Genomic DNA, 18,654 nt, shown 5'->3' on the forward strand with positions numbered 1-18,654 from the left:
ATTTTTTTTGAGTATTTGACTGGTCAACTTAAAGTCATTTTGTGATTAAAATAAGTCCCACTAAATAATTAAATTTATTTAGATGAACTTATTTTAAGCAGTTTATAAGTTGAAAACAGCTTATAAGTCAAAAAAAAAATTGGCCTGCACCTACTTTTTTTTTTCAACTTATAAGCAGTTTTCAACTTATAAACTGCTTAAAAATAAGTCAAATCCAAACAAGCTATTAATTTAGATTGTCAGAGACTTGATGAAAGTCTTGCTAGTTCAACTAAAGGGTATTTTACTTTACTTCACACATGGAAAATACAAGTCTCCTTTTTCAAGAATCTCTTCACAGTACCATTGCAACAAAAAATTAAACAAACAAAGCATAATAAATGAAGAGGGCTGACTATCATGTATACTACTACAATTTGAAATATGAAAGTTACTTAGATTTTCCTTTACTTGAAGGCCCTTTTGTTGATGATTTCTTGTAGGGTGACTTCCTTGCCTTCAATTTGTTATCGGTTGACGATGACTTCCCTCCCTGGCTCCTTCCTTTCTTATCTTTTTTCACATTGTACATGTTTACAGCCTACAGTATAAGATGAAAAATTCGCACTAATTAGCACGTAGACATCTCGGAGGATAAAATGATAGAGATGTACAATATGTATATGCCATACCTTTTGCACGTTGAGTATCTCATGTGAGTTCTTGGACATGAATTTGTTTAGAACCTTTTCAGTTTGCTGTCTCTCCAAGGATCCCATTCCTGATCCTTCCGCAACTGGTAGGAACTGGTTGTAGATAGGAGTGAAGCGGACTTAGACATGTACGATCAGGTCAGAACTAAGCAAAGTTATGTATGCAGTTTTTGTAATACAAACCTTTCGATACTTCTTGTCGTGTTTTGGGGGCTTTTCACCAGGCAACTTCTTGTCAAATTTTCCACCACTAGCTGTTGCATTTGCTGCCATTCCAGCAACATTCCCGAGTTCATCCTTGCTAATTTTCCTTGGTGCAGCTTGTGTTCCTGTTATAGGCAGTGCTGTGGCAGCAAGCTGAACGTGACTGCAAAGCAAGAAATGAGAGTGTGAGCCACGTTTTTCACTGTCGTGCCAGAAATTGGCAAACTAATGTATGTTAAGACACCATAGTGAGGAATTTTAAGAAGTCAAGGCCAAGAAACAGAATGATAATATCACCAAATCAACCCCAAAGGAAACTCGCAAACAAAAATGAACTTCCACTGTTTTGATTCGTTCACTGATGTTATGAATTCTCTTTGGACCAACGCACCAAACAAATAGTAAGATTCGCTGGAAGTAATTTGAAAAGATTAGATGACTAAACACTTTTTGGATAAATGCTTCTAGCTTTCTACAACTACACGTCATAATTAAAGAAGCTCTTTCAGCAGGATCTTCGTTTTTCTCCAGCATTGACTATGCATTCTTGCTGTAAGAGATAATAATTTCATGCAGAGGCTTAAATCTCTGTAACTTACAAGCCGTGAAGAATCCTCTCCTTCTAGAGTGATGATAAACTTAGTCACTGTTGCGTCCAATATAATTTGAGAAAACATAAAACAAATTGCAAAACGACAAATATGTCAAGGATTTGTAAGCACTTCGAATAAGTGCAAGGAGGTTCTCTCTTTGGGGGAGTAGAATATTTAACCACCGCACTTATCAAGACAAATGACGTCTGACAGAAGGATGTAACAGGATAAGAAAAAGGTAGATGCAAACTTCAAGGCGGAATTTAGCAACTGATAGAAACAGAGCTTGATAGTTTTCCTGAATGAAATCTGCTAATCAATGGAACAATTCAACAGCTAGTCTAAACTGGATCTTTTAAATAAATGGATTTGATACATGAGCAAAAAACTAATACATCCCTAATAGATGGCGGGAATTAATAAAGAATTAAGGTTTTGGCAGAAAAACATGAGAAGTTTAGAAGAACAAGACCTTGGCAAGGCACCAGCTTTTGCAGCTTCCTTCAAGTTACTATATCGATTTTTCTCTTGTTTTTCTACTCTTTTCTTCTTATCTTCTTGTCTCTTAGCAAAAGGATCTTGACCAGGCTCTGAAAAAACAAACAGGGAGAACACATTTTCAGAAAAACAAAATGCTAATGCAGATATGTTCTTCCCTTATTTGACAAAGTTAAGTTGCTTTCGCTATAGTTATCATCCAGAGGGCTTGATTGATATAAGAGAGTATAATCAAAATCACTATCCATTGTGAACTGAAATACTGAACTTCAACTTCAAGACATACATTTATTTTAGGATCTTATGACCCTTTGAATCCTATCATTCAAAATCCTTCCAGTTGAGAGCTTGAGGCATAAAAGAAAAATTGAGTATTGCAGATGTCAAAGAATGAAAAATTCTCTTATTTACCATCAGTTGCCTTGGCTTCAATGATTGGCACATCTTTGTCATCATTTACGCGATCGTAGCCATGTCTGCGCTTCCATGAACCAGTTTGGTCATCAAACACCACCTTGTCTTTCTTACGTTTTTGTATACCTGCAAGACAATTTTTCCAAAAATTAAGAACACAATGAAGGTCATTTAAATCAAGATATAACTATTCTAAAACCCACAAAATATTCACATGGTACCTTTCTTCTTGGCAAACACTTCCCATTTTGTTGGAGGTTTAGGCCTTGGAAGCTGAAACAATCAAATCATAATTAGCACTAAAAGGAGCTGACTGATTTAACAGATAAGGCCACTGTAAAGAAGATTTCTTTTCCACTATGCATATATAGAAGATAGGGGGCAGGAGGAAAGGAGGCATCTTAAGCATCTTATATAACAGAACTTTGATACTAGGATCAGTGCTAAATTCCTTAAAATATGAACTCAACAAACTTCAGATCAAAATGTATTATCAATGTTACTACATCAACCACTGTACTATAGTTTTGGGAAAAGAAAATAAACTAGCTAAGTCATCAGCAGCATCGGCAACATAAATTCTTGCCACATAAGTTCACAATTTTTTGACGACCACCACATAACTTCTCAAATTATGTAGGTTAAAATCTTCGTAAGCACTTTGCCCCTGTGACCTATGTAGTAAATTGCATTTTTCAGAGCTTATGCTGCATATCAGATTCAATTCACATTTGAAGCTAGAGTCACAAAAATCTACAAATTAAATAATGAGATTCAACTATTCTTTATTCAGAAACAGAAAGCACCAACACAATAGAAAACAGATCAATCGTTTCAAATATCATGAATGTGCAGAAAAATGAGTTCATTGTTGCAAATACATGCTCGACCACACAACTCTTGGAACTGATAAGAAAAACACAATTCTTGCGCAAAAAATAGAAATGAGGTATTACAGGCTTCTCTCTAGGCAATCTCGTAGTTGGTTGAGGCAACTGGACTAGAGGACCATCAGGACTTTCTGTTGAAGGTAAGTTGAAGAGGGCTTCTGCAATAGCTTGCACTAACTTGGTCCCCTCCTGTAGACACTCCTTCACAAACTCCTCCCTACATATTTAGAACAAAAATATATGATGAACAAAGGAAATCCGTTGAGTGTCCTTATCATTGTAACTTAGTCATAACATCAAATTGATCTAACAATGCTAATTGTGAGGCTACTTTCCTATCCCTTTGAGTTAAACTAAAAAGACAACTTTAACAGAACACTCCTTGTATATTTTCCAGAAAGAACACTCCGTAATATGTGGAACAAGAATGTACAAAGCATAGAAGGAATTTCATGAGTGCCATTTTCATTACAAAAGCATCGACTTCCTTTCCCTGTTGAATTGACCACCACAACCCCCAAAAAGAAAAGATCAACAATAATAGAAACAGGGTTGGTTCAATATTTAGGTGCAAAAGGCATAAAGCAAATATCCCTTCACAGCCATCTTAAATACATAAGTAAAAGCTAAACGGATAACGATAAAATATAGAACTACGAGTTTACATATTTTCATTGCAATTCAACCAGAATAGAAACTACTAGATCTCTCACATCTCTCAGTGCTGATGTTGAGACTGTAGCGAAAAAGAATTGGCTTGATTTGCCTTAAATATTGCATATTTAAATTAGTTAAGATTTTCCCCTTCTTCCAGTCAAAATGAGTCTGAGACCCCACGATATTAGCAACTGCCAGCACTAAACTATTAAGGATTACAAACCAAGCTGAAAACTCAAAAGGAAGTTGAACCAGATATCAAACTAACAAAGGTGGCTTATCAATCAATCAACTAAGCTTCGATCCTAAATCAGCTTGGATTGGCAATCAGAATCCTCTACACCTATTCTTCCCTATTCAGATCTATTCAGGAATATATCAATTGATTTCCCTTTCAAAAGACAAACTAGGAGCTCTTTAAAGCTCAGACATACCTTTACATAGCTAACCAGTTTAACCCCAACTAACTAGGATACTCTTAGCTAAATCTTCATAGACTCCCAAGGATTTTTTTAGTCTTTGAACAATTTCATGTGACTTTAGGTCTACCCCTTTTCCCCAAGATGAACCTATCACCCCACAAATCAGAATAACAACATAACTTACACAAAAATTGTCCAAATAGTGGAAGATAATACTGTAAACTCTTTCCAAGTTTCCACCTTTTTCGAGTTGCATAAAAGCATAGAGAACACAATACATGTTAAAGAAGGGTACTTTTCAATAACATACCTAACCAGTTTAATCCAACTAGCTAGATATCTCTTACACAGACAAACTTCCATCTATTATATTCTAAGCGAAATCTTCACCGATTCCAACGGAACTTTTTGGTCTTTTGATAATTTCCACTGATTTAAGGTCTACACATTTGCCCCAAAATGACTCTGTCATCCCACAAATCAAAAAGCAACATAACTTAAGCAAATATCGTCCAAATAGTATACTCTAAACTTGTACCAAATTTCCAGCTTTTCGAGTTCAAAAAAAACACAATACATGTAAACGAAGGGTAGTTTTCAACAATATAGCTAACCAGTTTATTCCAACTAGCTAGGTATCACTTAACACATACACCTCACTTCCATATACTATATTCTAAGCTAAATCTGCACTAATTCCCATAAAACTTTTAGGTCTTTTGACAATTTCTTGCGGTTTTAGGCCTACCCCTTTACCCCAATATGACTCTTAACAACACAAACTTGAGCCAAAATTATACAATAAATCTTTTCCAAGATTCGACCTTTGGAACAAAAATCAGCAAAGCAGTACATGTAAAGAAAGGAACTTTTCAAGAGAAAAAAAACCTGGAAGATGGTTGAGATGCAAAGTTGTGATGTGGGTATGAAGCCATGAGATTACCCACGTCCAATTCGTATGATTCTTGAACCATCTCCATTTTTTCGTTTGCTTAGTTTTCTGCAGAATGCCTTACAGAAAGAGGAGAGTGGCGAGGGTTTAAGATTTTGGGGATGGGTTTTTATGACAAAGTGATGGGTTTAAAAATGCAAATAGGTCAAACCTTAGAGCCCCTTGTAGGCTTATACTACTTTATTTCTGTTTCAATTTACGTAATATTTTTTTTAATTTTGAGATTCAAATAAAAAAATTATTATAATTTTTCATAAATATTTTGAATGTCAACTATTATGACTTATAGTACTTTTTAATAATTTTTTAATATTTAAGTTTTATTTCAAAAAATTTAACGTTTTTCTACTTGAATAACAATCAAAATTAAACTATTTAACTTTCGAAATTTAAAATGTGTCACGTAAATTGAGATAAACGGAATAACAGCTTTCTTATATGCGTATTTAAGTATGTAATTTCAGTATGATATTTTATAATTTGAATTTTGAAATACAAAAAAAAATTGTTTTGCTAATTTGATATATACCGAATTATACATACTTATATATGGAATTTAAGTTTATATATAAAGATTTTTATGTAAAATTATTTTATGCTATTACTATATACTTATTTAAATCCTATTAATTTATTTTATCGACAAATTTGATTCTTACCAAATCTGAAAAATCGATCAAATAGTTCATGTCTATTTTAAAATATGTTTTTGTGGTTAGATAATTACACGTTTGAAAGCCAATTTTTTTTATTAGAACTGATTATTAGTTTAATATTTCGCTTATAATCAGACTAAGGCTTTATTTGTTTGCACTTAATTGAGATTTGAATCTAAATGATTCAAATATCAGACCATTAAGTGCATGTGTTTTCATTAAGATTTGAAGTATTTAATTGGTCTAAATAAGTCTTAATCATTAAGATCTAGAACAGAGTCTTAATATTGTTGACACTCAATTTTGACCCTCCAAAACGCAAATTAGCTATCGAATTTCTTTGAATTTCGAATATTTTTTAAATAATTAGTTTTTATAAAAACAAAGATATTTTCAGGTTACTCTTAACTATTTTTATCTTTTTATAAATTTTAGTATAATATACATATGTTTATATATAACTATATCTTTAATTACTATTTATATGGTTATTCGAAAATTATCTCAGAAAGATTTTATTTTTAACTAAATACAATGTTAGTTAGGTTAGTTAAATTATAGTTTATATTTTTGAATTTTTTTGTTATTTTAAAAAAAATGCACTTCTCCCACATCGAAAATGTATGAAAATTTGGAGTTTTGGAGCATATATAAAGTCTCATATTCTAATTAAGAAGATGGGAGATGTGGGAGGTTTTTTTAGTCACCCCAAAGTTAGAAATTTTTTAACTTGGCTAGAATTTTGAACTCTTGTCCCCAGCCTAAAAGTTGTGAAAATTTCTAGCTTTCAATCTATATTTTTCTTCAAGAAAAATAGGAGATTGAAGTTGAAATTTAGGCTAAGAACAATGTTCTTACAACGTCGAACCCACGAAGGTTCGAGTTTAATTTTTTAATTTTTCTTTATGTGTATTGGAGTTCCATCAAGCTCTTGGGGTGGTGGCGAAGTTGTCTTCCGCTCGTCGTCTTCAGTCTCGCTGCCCGGAAAGAGATAAAATATTTTCTCAGCTTTATTTTATTTAATTATTTCATGTTTTATATTTAGTTGATACGTAGTCTTATTTTTTTTAGTTAGCATGTATTAACAATAATTAGATTAATAATAGAAATTTCTTATAGTTAACATGTGTTATGATTAATTAGCTATCATGTGTTAGAATTATTTAGTGAAAGCTCTTAGTTTTGTACATTATTTTTCCAAGTAATTTTCTTTGACAATATAGATTTTCATGCTTTCAATTTCTTCTTTTTACATAATTTAGATGACAAAAATATGCTTAAAGTTGTTATTTAATTAGAACTTCCATGGTCTAATTGATTTGATTCTTTCTTTAAAATTTGAGCTAGTATAGCGTATATATTAAATCTGTGTTCTTTATTTACTTGAATATATTTCTTCTTTCCTTTCCTTTGTCTACATATATTCTTTAGTTACTTAAATATACTTCTTCTTTCCTTTCCTTTGTCTACATATATGCATGTTGTTAGTCACTTCTAAGATGTCCATCAATTTGATAACTTAACATATCATGATATATTTCTTGGTTTAACTTAAAATGAGCAAATGCTTATGTAATTTTATATTGATGCATGTGATATCAATTCGAATCCATCTTTGGACTCTATTCTTTCATATCATTGAGTTTTGAGTCTCCCATCATCTTGCTCGAATTGTTGAAAAATTGATACATGGAAAGGAAGCTAATATACATAGTTTGAATATTGATATTGGGTTGTATACATGGAGTAGAGGTGGAAAACAATGTCGTATACACTGATATACAGTATCTATACAGTTCGATATGTAAAAAAATAATGTTGTATATATTGATATACAGTATATATATATATATAGTCTGATATACAACAGATACAGAGAACAAACAGGTGGTATACTATTCGATATACAGAAATAATATGGTATACACTGTATACAACATATATAGTCCAATATATAGTGTGTATACAGTTGCGATATACAGTGGAATTGTACTTAAGGCCCAAAACGCAGATGACCCAACAACTTAGTCCAGACGTACAGAAACTAAGTGTCGGGCCATATTTTCATGTGTTATTCATTATTTATTTATATTAATTCGGGTTGTAATAATTTATTTACTTACGTTATTTATGCTTGCTTAGATATTAATTTTAATTTGTTTTAACTTAATTAGATTCTCCAAAAGATAAATCAATTCATGTTAGTTTACTATTTAAATGATTTTCTACCTTTACTTAGTCATTTGATAAACTTTTTTTTATATACACATGTATATTATTTTCAATGTATAAATTTGATCATTTTTTCTTTAAAAAAATAATTTTAAAGTCTCTGTTTCCTTTTAAATTAATATTTTCAAAAGTTAGTCAAATAATTTTTCAAATCGCTGGATAACCGCGCGTTAGCGGCCACTTTGAATGCTTAACACCTTCTCAAAGTGGAAATACGAACCTCGTACTTTTTTCTCTGAATTTTTAAGACTTAAATCTGTTAGGGTCTTTTAAATTAAGTTTTCTTAATTTCTTTAAAAAATTAAGTGGCGACTCTTCTTTTCTAAAATTATTATTTTTTCTATAAAGTTGAAACACTTTCTTTATTGTGAGGGCACTTGAAACATGAGGATTGGTATAATTTTAAACCTTTGTTGGAAACAAGATAAAAAAATCTTGTCGACACTTAAGTATGCTTGAGGTACTACTTGAAGCTATAGGAATTACCTCGAAGTGGCGACTCTTCTTTTCTGAAATTATTTTTTTTCTATAAAGTTGAAATTAAAAAATCAATTTCAGAAAAGAAGAGTCGCCACTTCGAGGTAATTCCTATAGCTTCAAGTAGTACCTCAAGCATACTTAAGTGTCGACAAGATTTTTTTATCTTGTTTTCAATAAAGGTTTAGAATTATACCAATCCTCATGTTTCAAGTGCCCTCACAATAAAGAAAGTTTTATTTCACACATAGCTGAAGTGTTTGATTTGAGGACATTTTGCAAAGTGCACTCACGCTCTCAAAAATGTTCAACACATACAATTGTGATACCATCTCCTTGGTCTGCATGTAAGTCTCCACTAATGTGAGAATATTTGGAATGAGATCATGTAGGACTTATTATTGCCTTGTAATGTAGGCTTAAGGACGGGTATGATATTAATTTGGGATAAAAGTGACTTAATCTCTCCTTGAGCGTTACACTGAATTTGTGCTTTTTATGAATGATACGGCTTTTGGCGTCCGATCCTCTTTGTTATCTCCTTCTTAGATTTCCACTTCTTTTTTAGTCTTTATTTTTGGACCTTTTTCTCTTTTCACCCTTTCCTTTTGATGTTTCTCCTTTTTTGTTGGAGTATTTTCCTTTTTGTCTTACATCGACCTTGTAGGAATATATTTTTTTATCTCTTTCAACCTTTTTTTTTTGAAAGTTGTCTTTGTTTTCTTGACTTTGGAGACTTTATATCTTTTGTCTTTGACAATTTCAAAGTTGGATCTTCTTCCATAATTTGCACGTCTTCAGTGTCAAGCATTGTACTCCATACTTGTTTTAGAGTGTTGATTAATTTAAATTTGCGTCGCATAAAATTTATTAAAAGAGAATCACTTCATACTAGGACTTGTTGGGAAGCTTTGTTTCACTCAATATCAATCATGACAATAATGGCTCAATAATTAGTTCTAACTGACATCCTAGAGAGATCATCGAATCAATAACAATAAGTCCGTTTTGAAGAAGCTCACATACAAAACAACATGAAATAATACCCAGAGCGGCAGGCCTTTCCTTAGACCTATGATAATATATGAAATAAAAAAGAATTCACAGTTCAACTAAGTAAATTGGAGTGTCAAAAGGAGTTGCTCCTCCTTTTAACCAAAGATTTCGATTTCGAGTCTTAAGTATGGAAAATCCTTGGTAGGGAGCATCTCCCCTCCTAATGGACCTACGTAACGTGAATCTAAATTAATCAAGTTCCAGTACGAATACCAGACTCTCGAGAAGCCAAAGCCAAAAATAAAATAAAGATTGGAGTGTTAATATGAGACTCATATAAACCTCAATAAAAAGCCAAAGCTCAAAGTACTAGCCTTCTTTACACAAAAACAAAGCATCTTTCCAGTAAGAACAAGTAGTTCGTCAATAACAGAAATGGAAAATTCATCCTTAATTGTCACTCGATTAAAGGCGCGATAATCAACACACATCCTCATTTCCAATGTGGCCCTTTTTTGGACCTATGAAAACAAGAAATTAACTATCAAAGTTACTTGAAACTTCAGCAAGCCAAAAATCAAAATACTATATTTTTTGTTGAATTTGATATATCCATTGAAGAAGATAGTAGCCTTATTTATACGAAAAGGGAGAACGTTCAAAATTCGAAAAAGAACATTGCACACTAAAGCAACAAATTTGATGTACAAACAAAACGATGCACTAAGCTCCAACTATGCATGGGTCGGATAAGAAACGGACCACTGGAATTTTTGTTTCCACAGCTCAAACCAAAAGTGAATCTAGAATCTCTAGAACATGATGCAACACACAACCTTAGCCTACATTTCTGCAAGAGATTGTCTCTACAACTCGATCCAAAGGCAAATCTAGTATTTCTAGAACATGAGTGCACCACTAAAAGAAAAAGAAAAAAAATGTATTAAGCAGAATTGATTCCAAGTACGTAAATAACTCTACATTCAACCAAGTGCACTATTTAATCATCTTGTAGTCAATAAATAATATTACAGTAATTTTAGAAAATATATACAAAAAATATCTAATTCCATGAAGAGACCACGAGTTCATGTGGCCATTATTTTGACTTCTTGGTCACATTTTTGAACTTTTGCCAAATCCCCGAAAGAGTCGCGAGCAGTGGAGGGTTTAAGAAGTTGGGGCAGGGTTTTATGAAATGAAAATGTAAATAGGTAAAACTTTAGGGCCCCTTATGATTTTTATTTTTAAATTTTAATTTTTTTTTTACCTTCACGGTGATGGTTAGTTCATTTGTTTTCGAATTTAGCTATGATTTTCTACTTACCTATAGTATTTATTGGCCCCCAATTAATAAAAATGGAAGCAACTTTCTCAACTTTTAAAAATTGTATACACTAATCATTTCTACCGTTTTTTTTTATCATGTAGGCTCTGAAGGTCTATCAAAAATAAAAATTCTTTGTTCTACCCCTTCAAATATGAGTTCATGCTAAATCCTATACTTGTCACAGTTTTCATTTTTATATCGGAGTAATTGCCTCTGGGCTTCTAGCTCAACTCTGGTTGATGCATAGGTTTCAAATTCCAGAGAATATTGAGTTTACCAAGCTCTGGTTGGGGCAGAAGCTTGCAGCAGGGTTCAAAACCCCAACTTGCACATCACATGCTACGTCGAAATCACACACTCACACGGCGGGGGAGAGGGGAGAGAGTCTGATCATGTCTAGAAAGAGGATTCTATTTGTCCAAAAATGAGTCATGATTCTTCAAATGGCAGATACATAGTTTCTCTAATTTCAAGCTACCATTTGTGCCAGTGAATCGAAGCCATTGTCCACTAATCTTTTGACGTGATGACCAACAATCCCAATGCACCTATCAATATATACTGCATAAACAGGAAGAAATAAAGAGTCTAATATTAGAATTTCATTGCACCTAGATAGTCAACCTTGTAAAACTCAAAAAAAAAATTAGAAGTTTGATTCATAACAAACCTTGATAATTGGCTTTTCAGTCATGATTATAGTTACCCAACCAACATAAGGCAAGAACCTGAAATTGACAAGCAACTGGTTCAGCATACAAGGAACAAATAGGTAATGCAAAAAGGACTGAATACAACAACATACTCAGTATATTCTCACAAGTGGGGTCTAGGGAGGGTGGGGTGTATGTAGACCTTACCCCTACCTTTGTGAGGTAGAGACGTTTCCGATAGACCCTCGCCTCAAGACAACTCTTTGCCAGAACAGGTTTGAAAGCTATGATGAAAATATTGCAGGAAGAGAAGTACTGACGATAGAAGTAATACTACAGGAAAACAAAAAGAGAGATGAGGAGTGACTACTTCAATTCTTTCGTAACAGGTTCATGAAATTTCCCTAGCATGGAAATAGTGGCAGAAAATAATGCTAAACTTCTGTGCAAAGTTCACTTTAAGGGGAGAACTTCAAATGGAAGAGGATTAACAATATGAATTCACCAAACATATGGAGGACTAGTTGTTGGAGTTTCCACTATTGTATCGAGTAGAACTGAAAGGAAGTGGTGCATATTTAAATAAGATAAAATATAGAAGGGAATGAGCACCAAGGCAACACCACTGGATGACCTCACAACCTAACAATTGCTGACAGGTCTCTTAAGCACAGACCTCAAGAAATGACAAACCAAGGATCTAAAGAGCAGATCTAACTGTCAACTCACCCAACAGCTCTCCCCATAATGTGATGACGTTGCAGCCAGAGTTGACCGTGGGCATAGAGAAGTCTGTCATCACCAAAGTTGTTGTCTCCTAAAGAAAAGAATCATAAACAAGCAAGAAAATTAATAGTTTTCATTGAGGACTAAGAATCATAAAACCTTGCTTAACAATTATTAGGGAACAATCAAATAGCAGAAGGATTTCTCAGTTGATAAGTACAAAGAAACAGAGGAGAGAGATCATTGTCTAAAGTAAACTCCCTCATTAGATGGAAAAATATGAAATGATTGATGTACACCTTAAGAATTGTAATATATTTATGGTAACTGATTCTCAATGCAGAGATAGATGGGGGGGGGGGGGGGGGGATCCATATAACACATCCTTGACTTCTACCTAATATGCATCATAAAATTACCTTTTGTAAGGACATTAACTTCTCCAGTGTCTTTGCGCTCGTGAACCTACAAGGGGAAACATAAAAGAATAACGGTGGTTTAGTTTACCCAAGAGGAAGAAAAAGTGGGCAGACAGCAAATGTAGCACAAAACCAAAATTAGTTGAGTACAGGAAACACGTGCCTTCTTATCATCATTATTAAACAATAATTTAATTCCTGTTCCCTTTTCATTCAGAGGGTTGGTACCTGGGTTGGGTTTGGAAGTAAATACAACAAAGTGGTACTACAAATTGAATTACCAAATGAAGAAAATGATACAGGAAATTGCTGATAATAATTGTCAAATGATATTGTCTGTTCTCGGTTAGACTAATCAGCAGTGTATGCCTCCAGAATTTACATTGTACATATATACTTCTGTCAATTATTAAGGAAGAGAGAAAGGGCAAATCATTAGCAGGCTCCAAACCAACCCTATTCTGATTGGTTACATACCCTAATCCAGTTAAGGAAAGAGGGTCATCTATCACTTTTTTCACTTCAGAATGTACTTCATTTATCCACCCCTCATATCCTTGAAAAATCTTAATAAATAATTGCACATTCCTTGTTTTACTACCAGTGGACAGAAACATTAGATGCAGGCAACCAAGTTATTATAATCAAGTACAACCAGATGAAAGAATATTCGGTATAGAGAGAAAACTTCCCACCATACCTTTATTACTCGATGAACAATTGGAATTTCACGTCCCTGTGCAACAAAAAACATGCCATCAGCATAAGTAAATTTCAAAGTCAATATAAATGACAGCATAAATTTCAGCTAGATGATTTTGACATATTGAAGTTCAATCAACAAAATAGATACTACTAGTATTTATGATGAAAACTAAATGGGGTCTATTCAATGAGCCATTTTATTTCCTTACATCAATCTTGGACTACATCACTACAGTTGTGTTTTCTAGAAGAATGACCCATGTTGGATTATCCTCCACTTCTATCTTGTAGATAAGTTGTACAAGGTAGTTCACACAAATCAACATACTGTACATCAAGACCAATTTTATCATTTTTTATTCCTATTAGAGCTCTGTACCTCTCCCCCCACCTGCCAAAATAAAATTGATTATTCGCAAAATAATATATGCCTAATCCTGTTGGTGTGGATGAAATAGAACTGTGGAAAGGTGCCAAGCTGTTTCTATGGAAACATAAATAACTCCCAAGCAATTGGCATTGGCAAAGCTGAAAATACAAAGAACTATTCTTTATCGTGTATATTTATCTTCTCAAAAGCCCAAGCAACTCGAGCAGAAAATAAAACAGAAGATGCTGGTATGCACTACTTACGTCAACATTAAACACGACAATTTCTCCCGCACGAATAGGATCCTTGCTCATATGCAAGAAAAGAATGTCACCCTGCAAGAAAGTAGACGATGCTTTCAGTAATACAAAGTCGAAAGAGCAACTAACACTCCACTAAAAGAAGTATTTCTACTTCTCACGAAAGTGGAAAAGAAAAGAAAAGGAATTCAGGAGAGTTCTCAGTTGAGGTTCTCTTCGGTCGTAAGAAAGACACCAGGATCATACTGTCATTGTACATGAAAGGCGTCCTTTGCACAACATTACATATAGGAAGGCTCATTATTTATTTCAAATAACAAGTTGCTACTGAAACCCTGAAGCTATTCTGCAATAAGCCGTAGTTTCTTAGATATATCTGACATAAATTATGCATATTTAGATGATATACCAGATAGTTAAACCACAAACTATTTTTTAATCTTATTTTGACTCCCTTTCTTTAGTTCATATCTTAATTTCCTCTAGTCTTTAACCTCTGGTAAAGAATCTTTAGCAAAAAAGAAGTAGAAAGTAGAAACAACTCCAGCTATAGCTTGCTGTTATCCGTTGTTTAAATGCCCTCTCCCATCCCCAGCCCCTCCTTTTTTTCTTCTTGTGAACAAGTTTCTTTAGCTCACCCTTTTAAAGCCAGGTTCCATACTTCCGGAAAGCACAACCACCACAGGTGACTCGCTGCCAGTTACACACATCAGCGCTTTCCATATTATAAGTGCTGATGTAACAATCATCCCTGAAAGTGATTATGTGAAAAAGGTCAGAATAAAGAATACTAACCTTTAAAGTAAAGAATAGAATCCATCAACTTTCATTTTCATGCTATTTCACACATCAAAAGAATTGAAAATAGATTTCACATTTTAATGAATTCTTTTTTTGCAAGCGAGAGGTAGAGAAATATTTCAAAACATTATCTGCATGTAAGGCTGTTCAGTGTTTGTATGGAAAAAATGATATAATATCTGCATGTAAGGCTGTTCCGTGTTTGTATGAAAAAATTGAATAACTCGGTTTGAATATCATTTTTTTCAAGAAGTCTTTGGTTGGACTGATTTTGCCAAAAAAAAAAAAGTTCTAAAGAATTTGAAACTATGTTTTTCAAATAGCTCAAAGACTCTGATACTCTATTCTTCATTTTTTTTTCAAGAAGTCAATTTGAGTTGAAATATTTGAAAATTTGAGTTCGAAATTATTTCCCATAGTAGTCAACTTTCGTTTGGCAAAAACAGCAAAAACAAGCACTTCTTGAAAATTTTGAAAACTGAGTTTCAAGTCCAATTCTTCAAATGAATGCCAACTAGATATTTCTTCTATCCCAAACAAGACGTCCAACTATTTTCTAGCTCATATCATCTTAATCCGGAACAAAGTCAAAGTTAGACACTAATTCATTGAAAAGATGATAGAAATTAGCTTCAACTCTTATCTGCAATAGTTCCATACTTGCACTGTTGCACATTTAATTATTTGAGAAGGTGATTTCCATAGCTAATCACTTTTTTCCAAGGGCAAGATTAAGTTGCATAGTATCCTTACATGGAGATATAATGAACCTTGCCATTCACAATTAAGTTATTTCTTGCTTTTTAATGCCCCCAAAAAACTATTGATATGCATAAAACAGTTCTCTATCTTTGGTTACATTGACTACTACAGATGTACTTGGTTTGGGTTAAATATTTCAGCCTTGTATCATAAAATATGTGAACCTATAGGTAATAGGTTAATAATAGAACACAGCTATTTCATGTTCTACAATTCACCTTGAGACAATGAGTACAAAGTTGGATCCTTCACTTCATAGTTTTTCAACAATTATAAAGAAGAATAAGGTATAGAACTTCTCGTAGCCTAGTTCTGAGCAAACTGCACATTCCAAACAAGCAATAGTACAACACACAGTTAGCAAGCAAATTTATGCCACCTAACAAGAAAACTACTTCATCTTAACTTCCATGGGATGTCTCAGAATTTGGTTTCGTTGGTACTAAAAGCAAACACTATAAATATAAAATACATCATACAACAATCAGCCATTGATGTTTGCATCAGGGTTGGCTGCCTACATCACACACTTTAGAGGTGCAGCCCTTCCCCGGATCCTGCGGGATGCTTAATGCACCAAGTTGTGCCTTTTTACCATGAAACAATCAACACAAAAAAGATACTCATCCTCATGAAAAGCAACCTAATTTAAACTTGACAAAACACCTAAAGATGAAATTTTTTTAAAAAACCTCAGCTTCATAGTCTGAAATCCCAATAAATTCATCAAAAAAATCCACATCCCGGGAAAATGAAGATATTCCAGAAGTAGACAGACAGCAAAAAACAGTCAATTCATTCTGAATACTGAATCCATCAAAACGGGTCAACCCAAATGGGTCCATTAATTGATATGTCCAAAATCCGAAAAAAATCATCAGAACCCCCCAAATCCATGAAAAAATGAATATTTTCCAGAAGCTAACACTTAACACTTACTGAATCCATTAAGACGGATCAACCCAAATGGGTCAATTAATTGCTAGGTCCAAAATCCAAAGAAAATCATCAAAACCCCCCAAATCCATGAAAAAATGAAGATTTTCCAGAGGCTAACACTTAACACTTACTGCATCCATTAAGGCGGGTCAACCCAAATGGGTCAATTAATTGTTAGGTCCAAAATCCTCAAAAAATCATCAAAAAGCCCCAAATCCATGAAAAACGAAGGTTTTGCACAAGCTAACACTTAACAGACAGCAAAAAAAAGAAGTCAATTCATTCTGAATACTGAATCCATCAAAACGGGTCAACCCAAATGAATTAGACTAGATACATCAGCACAATTGATCAATCAATTAATAGGTCCGAAAACACACACAAATGAATCGAAAAAATCAAACAATTCCAACAAGAAACTAACTGAATCCATCCATCCATCCATACAAATACATATAAAAGCTCAATTGAATTGAAACAAAAAGATAAAAGATGAAAACGGACCAAGACTAATAGCTTGAGTTACGAGTTGTCTGAACTGAATTGACTTTATCGAATCGATTTGCTCTCCGATCCATCCCATTTTTTCGTCTCTCCTTTTTCGTCTCTGTTTCTCTTTGGTCTGGAAATCAGAAATCTCAAAGGGCACAAAAATTAAAGGGATTTTCGATCTATATGCTGAAAAGTTTGGGCCGAGTTTTCAATTTTAGTAACTAGTGGGGCACTTTTCAAAATACTTTCTCTGAAAAATAAAATTGACAAAAAAAATAATCTAAAGTTTAAGTTGTATTTGAACGTGCATTTTATTTGATTTTATTTAAAAGTGAAAAGAATTCAATTGAAAAAATATATATTTTTAAAAAACTAATCAAAAGATCAATTCAAGATATAATCGGAAGATATTTTTAAAAGTTTTAAAAAAGGAAAAATAAATTAAGTAAAAATGTTTTAATAAATTAAGATTGGAGTGAAAAGATATTATGCTTTTTAATTTAACGAATCTTATGCAATTTGAATTTTAATAAATCAAATTGAGTGGAAAATCAAAATAAATACAAAGTATATATATTGCTATTTAGATATTAATGATTGTAAAAAGAAATTAGCCAAATACAAAAACGACCCATATAGTTACTCCAATTTTCAATTCGACCACTCAATTTTGGTCATTACCTAGTGACTAGTGTGAGACAAATCAGACCAATTAAATAAAAACATGTCAGCAAAGAAGAAAAAATGAAAAAGACACTTCACAAAATAAACCCTACGCCCCTTCTCCCCCCCCCACGACACCATAGTAGCTGCCCGTAGAGACGAAATCAAAATTTTAATTGTTATTGATTCTGAATTTTATAAATTACGACATTTAGTGAGAATATATTTTTTTTTCCAGATCAGCTTGTGCATATCTAGATTAAATTTACGATTTAAAGTAATAATATTTTTTTTTTGTCCAAACTAGCTTGCGCTCATCTAGACCAATTCCATGAGATACTCTGAACCTCCACCATCAATAAGTTTTAGGTAAGAAAATCACCTAGTGTTTATCTCTACTAAAATTAAATCTGAAATCGCATGGTGCTAAACCCACTTCATTAATCATTAGACTACATGCTTGGGTGTTTAAGTGATAAAAATTGAGTTAAAAATTTCACTTGTATTTAGTGAATTTTTCAATACAAATATATGATTAAAACAAAATAACTTTCATATGTTTGTCAATTATTGTTGATTTATTAAAACTTCAGCTATAACTAGACAAAATAAAGATTGAAATGATATTCATGTGACAAAAAAATGTCAACCAAAATGAGTTGGTTTTTGGTTTGGTTTGGTTTTGATAAAAATCGAACAAAATCGCTTCATGTAAACCTCTAAATTAACCACATAGCTCGCGATCTGATTGTATATGTCATCGTCAATGAAGTGCCACGTTCCATCCAAAGTCTCGAGACTCAATTATTATCTTCAATAGTCTTATGAAGTTCTTAACATACAGGCACTTC

At 33.0% G+C, this 18,654-nt stretch overlaps 2 protein-coding genes across 2 annotated transcripts; both read right to left on the reverse strand.

Moving 5' to 3' along the window:
• Positions 1–266: 266 nt before the first annotated feature.
• Positions 267–5,431, reverse strand: LOC129871490 (ribosome biogenesis regulatory protein homolog). Its single transcript, XM_055946413.1, has 8 exons — positions 5,259–5,431; positions 3,358–3,508; positions 2,623–2,674; positions 2,399–2,527; positions 1,962–2,079; positions 876–1,059; positions 672–785; positions 267–580 (listed from the first exon to the last, which is right to left on the reverse strand). Exons 1-8 carry the CDS (start codon positions 5,348–5,350, stop codon positions 431–433), a joined length of 990 nt encoding a protein of 329 aa, XP_055802388.1. The 5' UTR covers positions 5,351–5,431; the 3' UTR covers positions 267–430.
• A 5,975-nt stretch (positions 5,432–11,406) lies between these two features.
• LOC129870898 (uncharacterized) lies at positions 11,407–17,340 on the reverse strand. Its single transcript, XM_055945776.1, has 8 exons — positions 17,153–17,340; positions 14,785–14,897; positions 14,150–14,221; positions 13,512–13,547; positions 12,812–12,857; positions 12,396–12,483; positions 11,684–11,741; positions 11,407–11,574 (listed from the first exon to the last, which is right to left on the reverse strand). Exons 1-8 carry the CDS (start codon positions 17,229–17,231, stop codon positions 11,524–11,526), a joined length of 543 nt encoding a protein of 180 aa, XP_055801751.1. The 5' UTR covers positions 17,232–17,340; the 3' UTR covers positions 11,407–11,523.
• Between the last annotated feature and the right edge of the window lie 1,314 nt (positions 17,341–18,654).

Source organism: Solanum dulcamara, chromosome 10 (genome assembly GCF_947179165.1).
Source record: "Solanum dulcamara chromosome 10, daSolDulc1.2, whole genome shotgun sequence".
Classification (NCBI taxonomy): Eukaryota; Viridiplantae; Streptophyta; class Magnoliopsida; order Solanales; family Solanaceae; genus Solanum; species Solanum dulcamara.

Bases quoted from the DNA above. Each gene is read 5' to 3' on its own strand.
- LOC129871490 (XM_055946413.1), bottom strand. From the start codon at position 5,350: ATGGAGATGGTTCAAGAATCATACGAATTGGACGTGGGTAATCTCATG. The intron at 3,509-5,258 runs GTTTTTTTTCTC...CTAAATATGTAG, and splicing joins GCATCTCAACCATCTTCCAG to GGAGGAGTTTGTGAAGGAGT. The intron at 1,060-1,961 runs GTCTTGTTCTTC...CTTGCTTTGCAG, and splicing joins AAAGCTGGTGCCTTGCCAAG to TCACGTTCAGCTTGCTGCCA.
- LOC129870898 (XM_055945776.1), bottom strand. From the start codon at position 17,231: ATGGGATGGATCGGAGAGCAAATCGATTCGATAAAGTCAATTCAGTTC. The intron at 13,548-14,149 runs GTAAGTAGTGCA...TTTGTTGCACAG, and splicing joins TTGTCGTGTTTAATGTTGAC to GGACGTGAAATTCCAATTGT. The intron at 12,484-12,811 runs GTAATTTTATGA...TCTTTTCTTTAG, and splicing joins AGTTAATGTCCTTACAAAAG to GAGACAACAACTTTGGTGAT.